This window comes from Hyperolius riggenbachi, chromosome 1, assembly GCF_040937935.1.
Source record: "Hyperolius riggenbachi isolate aHypRig1 chromosome 1, aHypRig1.pri, whole genome shotgun sequence".
Taxonomy (NCBI): domain Eukaryota; kingdom Metazoa; phylum Chordata; class Amphibia; order Anura; family Hyperoliidae; genus Hyperolius; species Hyperolius riggenbachi.
The window spans coordinates 398,082,109-398,095,876 of NC_090646.1; the positions used below are offsets into that span (position 1 = coordinate 398,082,109).

The 13,768-nt window shown below is 41.6% G+C and overlaps 1 protein-coding gene across 1 annotated transcript in view; it reads left to right on the plus strand.

Annotated features, from left to right (window-relative positions):
* PSIP1 (PC4 and SRSF1 interacting protein 1) overlaps nt 1–12,453 on the plus strand; it is a 71,149-nt gene extending 58,696 nt beyond the window's left edge. The window contains exons 12-16 of the mRNA XM_068234842.1: nt 1,850–1,920; nt 2,562–2,663; nt 5,556–5,772; nt 6,707–6,803; nt 9,958–12,453. Of these exons, the coding sequence (XP_068090943.1) occupies nt 1,850–1,920; nt 2,562–2,663; nt 5,556–5,772; nt 6,707–6,803; nt 9,958–10,018 (548 nt within the window). The 3' untranslated portion in view covers nt 10,019–12,453. The remainder of the gene's footprint in view (nt 1–1,849; nt 1,921–2,561; nt 2,664–5,555; nt 5,773–6,706; nt 6,804–9,957) is intronic.
* The last annotated feature ends 1,315 nt before the right edge of the window (nt 12,454–13,768 follow it).

Genomic DNA, 13,768 nt, shown 5'->3' on the forward strand with positions numbered 1-13,768 from the left:
CTATTTCCACTATCACTGTCAAGGTATCTGTACCAAGTTAGTTTACCTGTGTGGGATTGTCCAGTCAAACCAGGGCTGTGGAGTCGGAGTCGGAGTCGTGGAGTCGGAGTCGTGGAGTCGGGCAATTTTGGGTGCCTGGAGTCGGAGTCGGGAAAAAATGCACCGACTCCGACTCCTAATGAATTTGTAACTGTAATTAAAATAGAAAATATGATAAAATGTTCTATTTCTCAGATAATAGTCATTAAAAATAATGTATATATACAGTATATATACAGTAAAAGCTGTGCTTTGTCTACAAAAATGAAATGAACCAAACAAAATTAGTTACTTGTGCTGCTTCAATAAAGCAGTCCCCGTATTTTTAAGGTCAGATATACATATCTGATTGTGACTGTATATATGATGTGCACACAGGAATCTCTTATATATACTAAATAACATCTATGCTGTAAGAATAAAGCCTGATGTGTAGCCATGTCACTAATAGAGATGGTCAACGAGATGGAAATAATTCCGCATTGATGCTGATTTATGCAAATGTACGCACTCCCTTTGCTGATGAAATCAAATAATTTGATATGTTATTAAAATTTGGCTTGGTGACTACAAATTAAAGGGTAACTGAGACGGATGAAAAGTAAAGTTTTATACATACCTGGGGCTTCCTCCAGCCCCCTTCAGGCTAATCAGTCCCTCGCTGTCCTCCACCACCCGAATCTTCTGCTATGAGTCCTGGTAATTCAGCCAGTCAGCGCAGTCCAGCCGCATGCCGCTCCCACAGCCAGGAACATTCTGCACCTGCGCAATAGTGCTGCACAGGTGTAGCATGCTCCTGGCGGCGGAGTGTGTACATGCGCACTACGCCTGACTGGCTCAAGTACCTGGACTCATAGCAGAAGATCCAGGTGGTGGAGGAGTACAACGAGGGACTGATTATCCTGAAGGCGGCTGGAGGAAGCCCCAGGTATATATAAAACTTTAATTTCATCTGTCTCAGGTTTACTTTGTTACACAGTAGTACTATACTCTACATATGCACTCCCCACAGAGCTGCAGGGAATCCACTGAGAATGCTGTGCACATTGAACACAGAGGTGTTGTCTTGTTTACAATCTCCTCATTCCCCTGCAGAGTACCTGCACATCATTCTTACATGTACCCACACTTACATTGCCTAGGGCCTGATAGATGTTCTTTGTTCCGGTTTGTACCTTTTACAAGTACTCTTACCAAGTACTAGTTTTAGTCTAAAGGGAATAAATATAGTAGTCTACATATCCTTCTCACTTCAGTTGTCTTGTAAAATTCCTAAGCGTTGGCAGTTAAGAGACGAATTTCATGTTACATACTTTTAATCAACAAAATTGTAATATGCAAATTAGAGGAGTCGGAGTCGTGGAGTCGGAGTCGGAGTCGGTGGAATCCTAAACTGAGGAGTCGGAGTCGGTGGATTTTTGGACCGACTCCACAGCCCTGAGTCAAACACAATGATGTTGTACTGGCAAGTTCAATGTCATTGTATTATGTACTTATGATTGTGAGCTTATGTGTTGGGGTGGTGGAGGGCATGGCTTTTTTTTCTGTTTGTAATTACTATCTGAAAAATTCAATAAAAATGATTTTAAAAAATACAGTTTCAAGCTACTGTTAGCTTGAAGCTGAATGATCTTACAAAATCCATGCAAATTGGTTCCTGATCCCCAGTCCTAGTAGGAACCATTTTGTTCACATTTTTTTTTTAAGTTCATTCATATTTCAGTCCTATTTTGTTTTCCTATTCAGTATATGTATGTTTCTGAACCTGCAGTTATTCTGTTTTGATCATCTCTTTTTTTGTTTTACACAGAATCATCGATAGATGCTAAACTTCAAAGAATACATGCAGAAATCAAGTCCTCTTTAAAGCTTGACCACCAGGTTTGTTGTTTTGCAATGTTCACAAAAGCCACACATTTAACACCCTGCATGCTGTTACATCCGGCTGGTGTTGGGACCAACTTCAGAGTTCTCCAACTTCACCTTAGTGTGTACTAAGAAGCAACTTCTAGATAATTGTGGAGGATTTTTCATCATTTACCAGTTCATTCCTTTTAACCCTGGCATATATAAACTTTCACAGCCTTTGGTAACCATTTAAATGATACTGACATCATATATCACAGAAATGTATGTAGAACTGCCATGGCTTAATTAAAGACAGTTGTTGGTCCTTCTGTATATATTTTTTTTTTTCCTCTTAGGAGAATGCATTGAGTCGTTCCTGTGTGACTGTTCAGTTGCAAGGGTATTCCTTCTAATAGAATATATTGCAAATAATAGAGAATCTTTGAAGATTGAGCAAGATGCTTTTTTCTGGCAGTTTATAGACCCATAAGAGTAAAGACTCTTTATGAAACATTTTTAGTGGACAGTGTGATGGCAGTGTTTCACTGCACTATGCTTTAACCCATTTCCCTAAAATCATTAAACTTAGAATATACACTACTTTCCTTTAGCAGCTTGTTTGGTTTTTTTCTTTTTTCCTGGTTTTGAGCATTTTTTTTTAAATCTTTTTGCAGGATGTAGACAGGTGTGTTGCTGCCCTGGATGAACTGGCTTCTCTACAAGTTACCATGCAGCATGCACAGAAACACACAGACGTGATAACTACCCTGAAAAGAGTAAGATCGATTTTTATATATACATGAATTAAGCTTGTGGTGGTTGTTCTATTCAATAGTTGCAAGTGCCATTTTACAGAGAAAATAGATTACGGTATATAGACACACATTCCACAGGCCATAAAGTGACTGACTGGACTGGGTAGTGTTTACCTGTGTTCTGTTTTGCTTTTGTATCTGGGAGTCTGCACCCCTTTTGCATTGTTTAGCTCTGTGTGGTATGCTTGGTAATTCATAGTCTGCTTACTTTGCGACCAGGAAGGCACAACACTTAAAGGACACCTGAAATGAGTGGGATATAGAAGCTACCAGAGATGAACGTTTCACACAAAATAAACATATCAGTCGATAGCTTGTAAAGCATAAATGCTCTACCTGATGATGCTTTTGCCACTCTGGTGTGCCTTGAGTTTTTTTTTTTTTTTTTTTAATCCATTATTGCTCAAGGGAAAATCCAATATGGCCGCCAGCTCTTATCCATTCTGCTTCCGGGTTATGAGCTGTTCTGGATGTGCTGTCTAGGCTCTGACACTATAGACACGCAGGGCTGCTGCTGCAGCCTTTCATCTGTGTGCTTTTAAGTTTATTATTCTGGTATGCTGTGTGGCTGCCTATAGGAAGTGTATCTCATAGGAATGAAACTGCACAGATAATGACTGCACAGTGCACACAGATCACACAGCAGCCACACTTGCCTGTTGTTTCAGAGCTTCTTTCTCAGCAGAGCAGCCCCTCCCATGTAATCAGCGCTCTGAGTATGCAAAGCAGGAAAGCTGAGGCAGGAGGTGGCAGGCTTGGGCTTGAAAAGACTTCACAGAAGACTGACTCGGCTATAATGATTCCAGGTCAAACCTAGACTGAATGCTCAGTCGGGGATTCTTATCAGAGCTGGTAACAGGCAGATTGAGCAGAGAAGGATGAAATTAAAAGCAGGGTAGGTGTTTTCTGTCATATTCCCACTGATAAATGTAGTAAAATACATGAGGGTGCTTTGTCTCTAGTTCTTTAAGCCATACCAGTTTTCAGGTGCTTTGCTAAAAGGTTATGGCATCAGTAGTATCTGAAACACACCTGAAACAAGCATTCAGCTAATCCAGTCTGACTTCAGTCAGAGCACCTGAACTGCATGCTTGTGGAACAGTTCCACTTTCCATTCTAGTTTCTAAATACATATGTCAACTTTTGGACACTTTCTCTGGTTGTGTGTGTTTGATGCTACCACAACAGTTGTGTACACCAAGATGGTCCCTATCTATGTAACTTAACCTCTTGCCGACCGCGTCACGCCGATCGGCGTAAAGTCCTGGGGCCAGCTAATGCAGGAGATCGCGCGCAGGCTGCATGCGCATCTCCTGTCTGGAGGGCGGAGCTCCGCCCCGCCTTCAGTCTCCGAGCGGCCATCGCCGCTCGGGAGACTGTTAGACGGCGTGACCGCCGTCTATTTACATGTACAGCGCTGCGATCAGCAGCAGCGCTGTACTGGGGACAGCCGTGTGACATGGCTTTCCCCCTGGGGGACAAGAGAGCGATCGGCTCTCATAGGCAGAAGCCTATGACAGCCGATCACCATGATTGGCCGGCTGGAGGGAGGAAGGGAGGGATAAAATTTAAAGGAATAGCAATTTTGAGGGCTAGTTCAGACGGACGTCTGCGTAGCGTTGCGTCTGGGGGTGTTGCGGTGGCTGCGCGGTCAGGCTTTCAGTAGCCTTCAGTCGCGTTCCGATGCAGTCGCGTTTTTTTTTTTCCCCTAGGGGAACATTAGCCTTCGCGGTTGGCTGCTCCCTGGAAGCTACACGTCGCTTCCAGGGGCAGCTCGAACGCTCGCGAAAATCGGGACCCGAACGCCACGTTCGGGTAAAGGCGCGCAAAAGCTCGGTGTAAACGCTCCCATTCACTTGAATGGGAGCATTTACTGCGACGTTCCAAACGCTTGCGGTAAACGCTCCGCAAGCGTCCGTCTGAACCAGCCCTTATTAAAAAAAAAAATTTGTAAAAAAAAATATATAAACACTGGGGAGCAATCAGACTCCATCAACAGAGAGCTCTGTTGGTGGGGAGAAAAGGGGGGGGGGGGGGGGAGAAATCACTTGTGTGCTGTTGTGCGGCCCTGCAGCTTGGCATTAAAGCTGCAGTGGCCTATTTCACAAAAAATAGCCTGGTCACTAGGGGTGTTTAGCACTGCGGTTATCAAGAGATTAAGGAAAAGCACCTGGTATTTGAAAATAGGTGATGTACAGTTTTTTTTTTTTGTTTTTTTTTTTTTACCTGGTTTCTGTTAATCTGAATTTTCAGGAATTCAGCAAGTGCAATAAAAGATAAGTGCTTTTCTAAAACGTTGCTGTAAATTAATATAGTGTGGCTATATAACTGCGTTTTTGTAGGTTCCAATGTTTGGTATACACTTCTTCCCATGAGGCTTACTTAGTAGTAGATTGCACCCATATGTCTTGCATACAAGGCCCTGAGTTTAAGCTATTTGACGGTAGGAGAGCAGTCACTTGACTGTACGATCTACAGAAAATATAATGCTTTTTGAGAGAATGTTTTAACTTGCTGGGGGGAGGTGGGCAGTTATGGTAGAGTATTACTGGTCCACAACAGCGACGTGAATCCACATCGGAATCTACCCTGGATAGTTGGTGCTTTGCCCCAAGAGCCACCAACTTCTCTCACAGGACAAAAACAAAAGGCGACACATCACTGGTTGCCCTTGCAGGTTTGGTTTTACATTTGCATCAACTCATGTTATTAGTATCTCACTAATCATCTCTAGTCACTTTATGTAGAATAAGAAGTCTTGGACACATCTCTTTATCTCTGAAGTTTTATTATGTTTACGTGCAGTAATAAGGAACGTGATTTTAATTTTTGTAATGCATTAACTTTTTATAGATTCGTCGGTTTAAAGCCAGTCAAGTGGTGATGGAAAAGGCTTCCATGCTTTACAACAAATTCAAAAGCATGTTCCTTGTTGGAGAAGGAGACTCAGTAATAACTCAAGTTCTTAACAAGTCTTTAGCAGAACAGAGGCAGCAAGAGGAAGCCAATAAATCAAAAGATGCAGCAAAGAGGGGACCATACAAGAAATTAGAAAAAGAACCGAGCTCAGGTGAGTCTCCATATGGTACCTAACAAACAGAACTACTAAAAGAAAATTACCATGCATTGGTACCTCCATTTTCAATACATTAATAAATTGTTGCTCCAACATTTTAATTGCACGTGTACAGTGTATTTCTATGCTTATAACTAAATTTGAAAGGGTCCGCATACTGTAAAGGCTTGTCATTGATACCAATTTTCACTGTAATTGCTTATGAATTTATGTACAGCCTCATCTAAAGCAACATCATTCTGGGTGTGGATAGTGCAAGGGACCATTATATCTTTGTTCTCATGGGTGTTAAAGGACAAAGCATGGGAAAATCCCAGCAGGGCAAAAACCACCATCGTTTTTATGGAGTGGAGATGAGTTCACCTCTCTGGTGGCCTGATTATGTCAGTATTTTTAAATGTCAAAGTGGTACGTTCTGCATGGAAATTTGTGGTTTTATAGTGTACGCCTGTAATATTTTTGGGAATAACTTTCTTAAATCTGTCCAAACAAGAGTCTATTAGACACCTTAGGTAGGATACATTTTGAAACGTGGGATTGCATGAAGTCTGACGTCACAATCAGGATTGTGGAACCTGGTTTCATTTCCACTCTTAAAGCTACAAACCACGCACATCCTTATAAATTAGTGACTTTTTCTTGATTGGTAGGGTTCAGTTGTATTCTTCTAAGGCCTTTGACCCTGTTGGGGGGAAAAACTTTTTTTCTCATAGTTTCTCACTTTATAGTGATGGAAAGAAAAAACTGAGATGACAATAATATATTGACATGGGTTCTACTTCTAACCCTTCCCTACTCTACCCAAAAAAACTGAGAAAATCTTGGTTTTGTTGGGCTATTAAAGTGTTCTATGAAATAAAGGATTATAAATGTGTTCTCTAATTTTTTTTTTTTTTTTGTTTTTTTTTTGTTTTTTGTTGTTTTGAAGATGGAAAAACTGTTAATGGTGGCAAAGAAGCACAGGACCAAGCACAACAGAATGGAGATAGTGATGAAGAAAATGATAAAGATACGATCGCAAAAAGGTAACCATTTCACATTTAAAACATTAAAGAGTCTGTACACACTGAAAAACGCAAGCAAAATCGCAAGCGCATGTAGTTTTAAATGTGCATCGTTTTTGATGTTTGTGTTTTTCTTGTAATTGCTGATTGCCTAAAGAATCCTTTTTTTTTTTTTTTTTTTTTTTTTTTTTCTAGTTTATATTTCAACAGGAATTGGGAAATTGCAGAGTCTTCTGGGATACTGAATTCTGAAAAACGCAATGGAATTGCATTGCGTTTTTTCAAGCGCTGCGCTTAAAGTGCAGCAGGCACTGCGATTGCGTTTTTCTAAACGCATCACACCAGTGTGTATAGGTCATCACGAGTTTCATTATTTTTCAAAAGACCTTGCAAGTTTAAAATTGCAGCGCAAGCGCAGCAGTGTGTACAGGCCCTAACAGTTGATAAAGATGCAATAGACTAAAATGAGATTCTTTTATTGCAAGCAATCTCCAACCAATCAGACATGATTGTGTGTGTTGCGCGCAGGGCTTGGAGCTCTATCAATTGAGTGCCAGTTCTGGGCTGAGTGCTGTACAGATTTGTCCCTAGCAGAGAGGCTCGTGATTTATTCTGCAGCTGTGTAGGTTCGATGGCACGACGCATGATAGAGCAGCACTGTGCAGGCAGGGTGAATAGAACAAAGGGCTGGGACTTTGCGTGGCTGATACGTTCCAGTAATCCACATCTTGTCTTGCCTGTATGCACTTTCCACATATGCTCCTACCCTTGGCTATAATTTAGCTTAAAGGGACTCGGAGCAGTGCAGAAACTATAGAAAGATGCATATCATTTTAAAGCTATCTTTCTCCTCTTCCCAATGATATATAAACCGCTGCCCTACGCCTTTTAGTTTTCGCTATTTTCGCGATTGAAATTGCCGCAGACGCGATTTCAATCGCGAAAATAAAGAAAACTAAAAGGCGTAGGGCAGCGATTTAGGTGTCGCCAGAAAGAGTAGAAAGAGAGCTTTAAAATGATATCCATCTTTCCATAGTTACATTGTATTACACAGGCCGACTTTTTCTGCTGAATGGAGCTGCTGACACTGGGGAAAGTGTCGTCCTGTGTAATACCAGTAACTATGGAAAGATGGATATCATTTTAAAGCTCTCTTTCTCCTCTTTCTGGCGACACCTAAATTGTCGCTCTACGCCTTTTAGTTTTCTTTCTTTTCGCGATTGAAATCGCGGCCGCGGCAATTTCAATCGCGAAAATGGTGAAAACTAAAAGGCGTAGGGCGGCGGTTTATATATCATTGGAAAGAGGAGAAAGAGAGCTTTAAAATGATATGCATCTTTCCATAGTTTCTGCACTGCTCGGAGTCCCTTTAATTTTTGCACAGCACGTGTCCACTATGCAGTCGGCTAAAGCTGCCTTACATCTCCTCAGGTACTGACTGATCTGCCCTATATTGTAGCCAAGGTTTAACAGTATCTTCATTCAGGTTGGAAGTGAATGCTTGGATGGTCAATTGCATCAGCTTCTAAGCCATTAGTTCTTTGTCTTGTTCCTAAAAGTGGATATAATCTTCATGTTCTCTCAAAGGGGGAACTTGCACAGGAGATGCAGGAGCCTTTGAGTGTAATAAGTAGAACCAGTATTCCACGACTCGCTTCCTTTTTCAAGCCGGAAGGAGGAAGTGCGGTAGTGAGTCGTGGAACACGTCCAAAACTTTACCTGTGACACGGGTGGACTGCAGATGATCCCGCAGCCTTCTGGGCAAGTGAAACCCCCGTCGCAGTTGTTTAACCTCCCCGGCGTTCTATTAAGATCGCCAGGGAGGCTGCGGGAGGGGTTTTTTTAATAAAAAAAAAACTATTTCATGCAGCTAACTGAAAGTTGGCTGCATGAAAGCCCACTAGAGGGCGCTCCGGATGCGTTCTTCTGATCACCTCCGGCGACCAGAAGTTAACACGCAAGGCCGCAACGAGCGGCCTTCCGTGTTTCGCTCACCTCGTCGACATGGCGACGAGCGGAGTGACGTCAGCCGCCTCCGATCCAGCCCTTAGCGCTGGCCGGAACTTTTTGTTCCGGCTACGCTGGGCTCAGGCGGCTGGGGGGACCCTCTTTCGCCGCTGCATGCGGCGGATCGCCACGCTGCAGCGGCGATCAGGTAGCACACGCGGCTGGCAAAGTGCCGGCTGCGTGTGCTGCTTTTTATTTGAGCCAAATCGGCCCAGCAGGGCCTGAGCGGCAGGCTCCGGCGGTACTGGACGAGCTGAGCTCGTCCAGACCGCCCAGCAGGTTAATCAGCACTTCATTAACATTTTAATTCAGAGTAGCTATGATTTTGTAGCTACTCGGAAGTGCATCACTGATCGCCACTACAGGCATCTATATATGGATGTTTGAAAAAAGGCCAACCATACAGCAAAATGTAACTTGTACTCTTTATTCATTTTATAGGGCTGAGTGAATCAGCCAATGGAATAAATGTGGTGTGTTCAGCCAAATTTTAAGCCTGGTACATAGTTTAGTCTGATGTACAATACATGATCCATGTACAGAACAAACTTTTAGAGAGGTTCTATAGTAATGTATTGAGCAGTATGTGGTTGAAAAAGAGCAGCCATATTTCAAGGGAATCGATTGGCAGTAAACTTTGACCAATCCTGCCTGACTGCAGATTCTTGGCCAAGGAAGTCAGTGGACTGTTAGCAAAATTTGACTGTTATCATATCTTACTCATGATCAGTTTATGTGGTAATTGTTGAGTATGTTACATTTAGCCAGCCGTCTTTTAATATTCTTGCGTAATGTGTCTTCAGTGAATATTTTCTGTATGTAAGCGGTGTAAAATAAATGATGCTGAAGGAGAACAAAATGCTATCTCAGCATGCAAGGTGGTGGAGGAGTGGCCAGGGAGCTGTGGAAAGCCTGCAAGAACGCCCCAAATGGGCGCTTTGAGCAGGGAATCCCTCTCATCGCCAATTTCGGGGGGTTTATAGTATGGCGGTGGGGATGACTACACAGAGGCATGTCATGAGGCAGGGAACATGCCTCTGCGTCCCATCTGCCCCATCACCCTCTTTGCACCGCCTCGGGTTCTCTTTACAATTTTCAAAATGTGCGTTGGAATTTTATATGATGAATAGTAATTGATATTTTTATCTTTTAACCGTTGTGTGTACAGGTCAGCCGGTGGGTCAAAAGAGCCAAGCAAAAACAGTGATGATTCAGCCTCTGAAGATTAAGAGGAAGTCGAGATTTTCTGGAAGAACCATTAGTTTTGCAGCAGAAGTTTGTCTGCTAAGAGTGCTACGTGTTTATTAGCAGTATTTGGGTGTTTAAGGTTGTAAGACCTTTTATCTATCTGGAGATGAGTTTTTACAATGTCAGCTAGATTTCTGTTCTAGTTTCTCATCTGTTTGGTTTCATCTGTAAACAGTAACTTCTGTAGTTCAGCTGCCACCTTGTAATTCTGTGCAGTTAGCACATATAGGTGTATTATTTATGTGGTTCCATTCGCCAGTGTTCCTCAACCCTGTCCTCAAGGCCCACCAACAGTGCATGTTTTGTGGAAATCCACAAAGATAGTCAATCAGCTCTGCTGAGACACTAATCTCACCTGTGAATGTTTGTAGCTTTCTGCAAAACATGCACTGTTGATGGGCCTTGAGGACAGAGTTGGGGAACTATGCCTTACACTACTCGGTACAGTTACATTGAATTTATTCAGTAAGGCTGATTTAAAACTACTGCTGTTCTTCCATATCCCCAGTACCCTACTTACAAATGATTAGAATTACACGTCAGATACAAAGTTGTCTTCAGGTACAAAATATACAGTACTGTAATGTTAAATGTTACAATATTGTATAAACAGTTATTCTTAATTTAAAACACTTTAAAATCACATTGAAAACAACCAAAAACATAGTTTATATTGTGTCCAAAGTAGGCCAAAAGCAAATCCTATATCCAGGTTTCACCATGTTTAACATAGGACTCAACTTACAAATTCAACTTACAATCTCCTGGAACTGAACCTGTTTGTAAGTAGGGGACTGCCTTTATTTCTTGGTGATAGTAACAGAATCAATCACAGTGCATGATTGAGGCATTCCAGAATACTTATTAGAGTGCCTTGATGGAACATCAAACTGTGCTATAGTGCAGGGGGTAGTGTAAAGTGTCATGTTTCTGCTTTGTGCTCATATAGCCTCCTGAGTTGATGTACAAATGCATATATTAGAGAGTTTTGCCTGCATATGGCATTGTGACAAGGATAATAGTGTTGCTGCAGCAGGGTCCGTTAACATTGTGAGGTTTTAATACAGCTTTTATTTTTGTTTTAACCCAGTCTTTCTCCCATTGGATGTGTGTGTTGGGAGAGGGAGCACTTTTTTCAAATTGTGTATATATATATATAGTTTTCTTGTGTTTAAATGCTTGAAAATATCAGGGCATTTTGCATAGGTTTTAACACTCCTACCTATAGAAAACGACCTCTGGTGCTTAGATGTAGTAATGGAACCCAACTTTTGTTTCGGCACTTGCATCTAGAAACACTGAGGTTAAGCATTTCTTTATTGTTCTTTGTCTTCTACTGAATGCTAGCAGGCAGGTATCAACCTTTGTGGAAGCAGAGCTGCTTTTGTTTATAATACCCTTCACTGAGATGTGTACTATGCTAGACATATGCTTAATTACCAAAAGGTGTGAAATCGTGCTCACTGTGGCAAATAACAGTGAAGATATTGGCCACAATTCACTAAGCTTCTCTCCTGTCTTTAATGAGGATTCTGAGCCATTTTTACTGTTACCATGGTGATAAATTGTTAATAAGTTAAGGATTGGTTCCTGAAGATAAGAATGCAATCCTTAAGTTAACCATTAAATCATTAAAGGGAACCTTAAAGAGGAATTCCAGTGAAAATGTAATAAAAAAAAAAAAATGTGCTTCATTTTTACAATAATTATGTATAAATGATTTAGTCAGTGTTTTGCCCATTGTGAAATGTTTTAAATCCCTGATTTATATTCTGACATTTATTACATGGTGACATCTTTACTGCTGGCAAGTTATGTAGCTGCTGCTTGCTGTTTTGGCAGTTGGAAACAGCTGTAAACAGCTATTTCCCACAATGTAACAGGGTTCACAGCCAGGAAACTGCCAGAAGTACCTCGGTACTCAGCTTCTTGTGGGAGGGGTTTCACCACAATATCAGACATACAGCGCCCACTGATAGTCGGTTTGTGAAAAGGAATAGATTTCTCATGTAAAAGGGGCATCAGCTACTGATTGGGATAAAGTTCAATTCTTGGTCGGAGTTTCTCTTTAACTCTATAAAAAAAAATTCACTTATATGGGGCATCTACCAGCTCCCTGCAGCCATCCTGTGCTCTCGCAGTCACTTATGGCTCCTCCGGTTCCACGCTGCCAGCTGGTTTCATTTTTGCCGACTCTGAGTTGGCCGGCCTTGCGTATCTTTTTACGCATTCCCGCTGGTGCAGGAAGCGGACATTAACACAAATTTTTATGTGTTACATATGCAGTGCATAAAAATTTACACATTGAACCTGTAACGCGTAAAAATTAACTTGTTAATGTCCGCGATAGCTTTCTGCACCAGCGGGAATGCGTAAAAAGATACGCATGGCAGCTGGCCGACTCTTAGAGTTGGCAGAGACGAAACTAGCTGACAGCAAGGGACCAGAGGAGCCATAAGTGACTGCGAGGGCACAGGATGGCTGCAGAGAGCTGGTAGATGCCCCAGGTAAGTGAAACTCATATTTATTTTTTTAGAGTTAAGGTTCCCTTTAAGTTAAATGAACCAGGCCTCAGTTGTAATTACGGTAAGTGGAGTGTTGTTAGAGGCTGCCATGTAAAATGGCGTATTCTGACCTGTCTGCTTTATTTTTTAGTATTTTATGCAAAAGGTGACACTATACAGAGAAATCACACACCCCCACACATTCTGTACTTCCCTGGCTGCCATACACAGGTGCTGTAATCTCATTGGCAGGAGGGGAAGAGCTACATTTTGCTTGCATGTGCTCCTCCCCTCCCTACCTACTGCATGTAAGAATAACTAGAGGTGACAACTTAAGGACTGGAGTTATAAGATTTCACAATGATCGTTTTATTTTATCAATACACGTCAACAAGCCAAGTGTCTCTAGTGAATTCATACGTGAAATATTGATTGGTGTATGGTGATAATGAATTGTGGCCAATGCTGCAAGATTTATTGCAGTTGGTATGGCTTTACAGAGCACTCTGAAGCACAAATACATATTTTCTTTTTTCTCTTTATGGTGAGATATATCTTACTAAAGAAGAGGCATATTAGCTCTGCATAAGGAATGGTAGGTTGCATTGCCCTCTGGCCACTCCTACTTTGCAAAAACCTGAATGGTAAGATTTGTTCAGACTGAAATTCTGCTCTAACAATCCAGTGGAGAATTTGAATGGTCTGTGTGTTTGGGCTTTGCAGAGGTCTTGCCACCGAAATACCTTAGTGACATAATGCAGGCTATCCAACATACATTGTTTGTTGGCTTGGGATTGCCCAGAGACTTTAACCTGGCCACACAGGCAAGAGTCTGTCATTCATGATCTCTTGCTAATGTTGACATTTCCATCTCCCAGTTTCAATTAGAAACACTGTAAAATAACTATTTTATGTTCACATAAATGAAAAAAAAGCCATAGGAAATGTCATTTAATCCTGACTATATTTAGAATGCAGAGGAAACACTGAATTTTTCTTCACAAAAGTGGAATGTCCCTTTAAACAAGTTGTCTTTTAGGAGATGTATTAACCACCCGCTGGACAAATGGCTGCTTGCAGAGTATTCCTTAGACTGCAATGACAAACTTAAAGGGATGGGATAATTCGGCTGGCGGCCAAATTGAGCTGTTTTTATAGTAATTTGGGCTTAGTTTTTTGACGGCACCAAGATTACTGTCTGTGAGCCGTTAGAGACGTAATTCACAT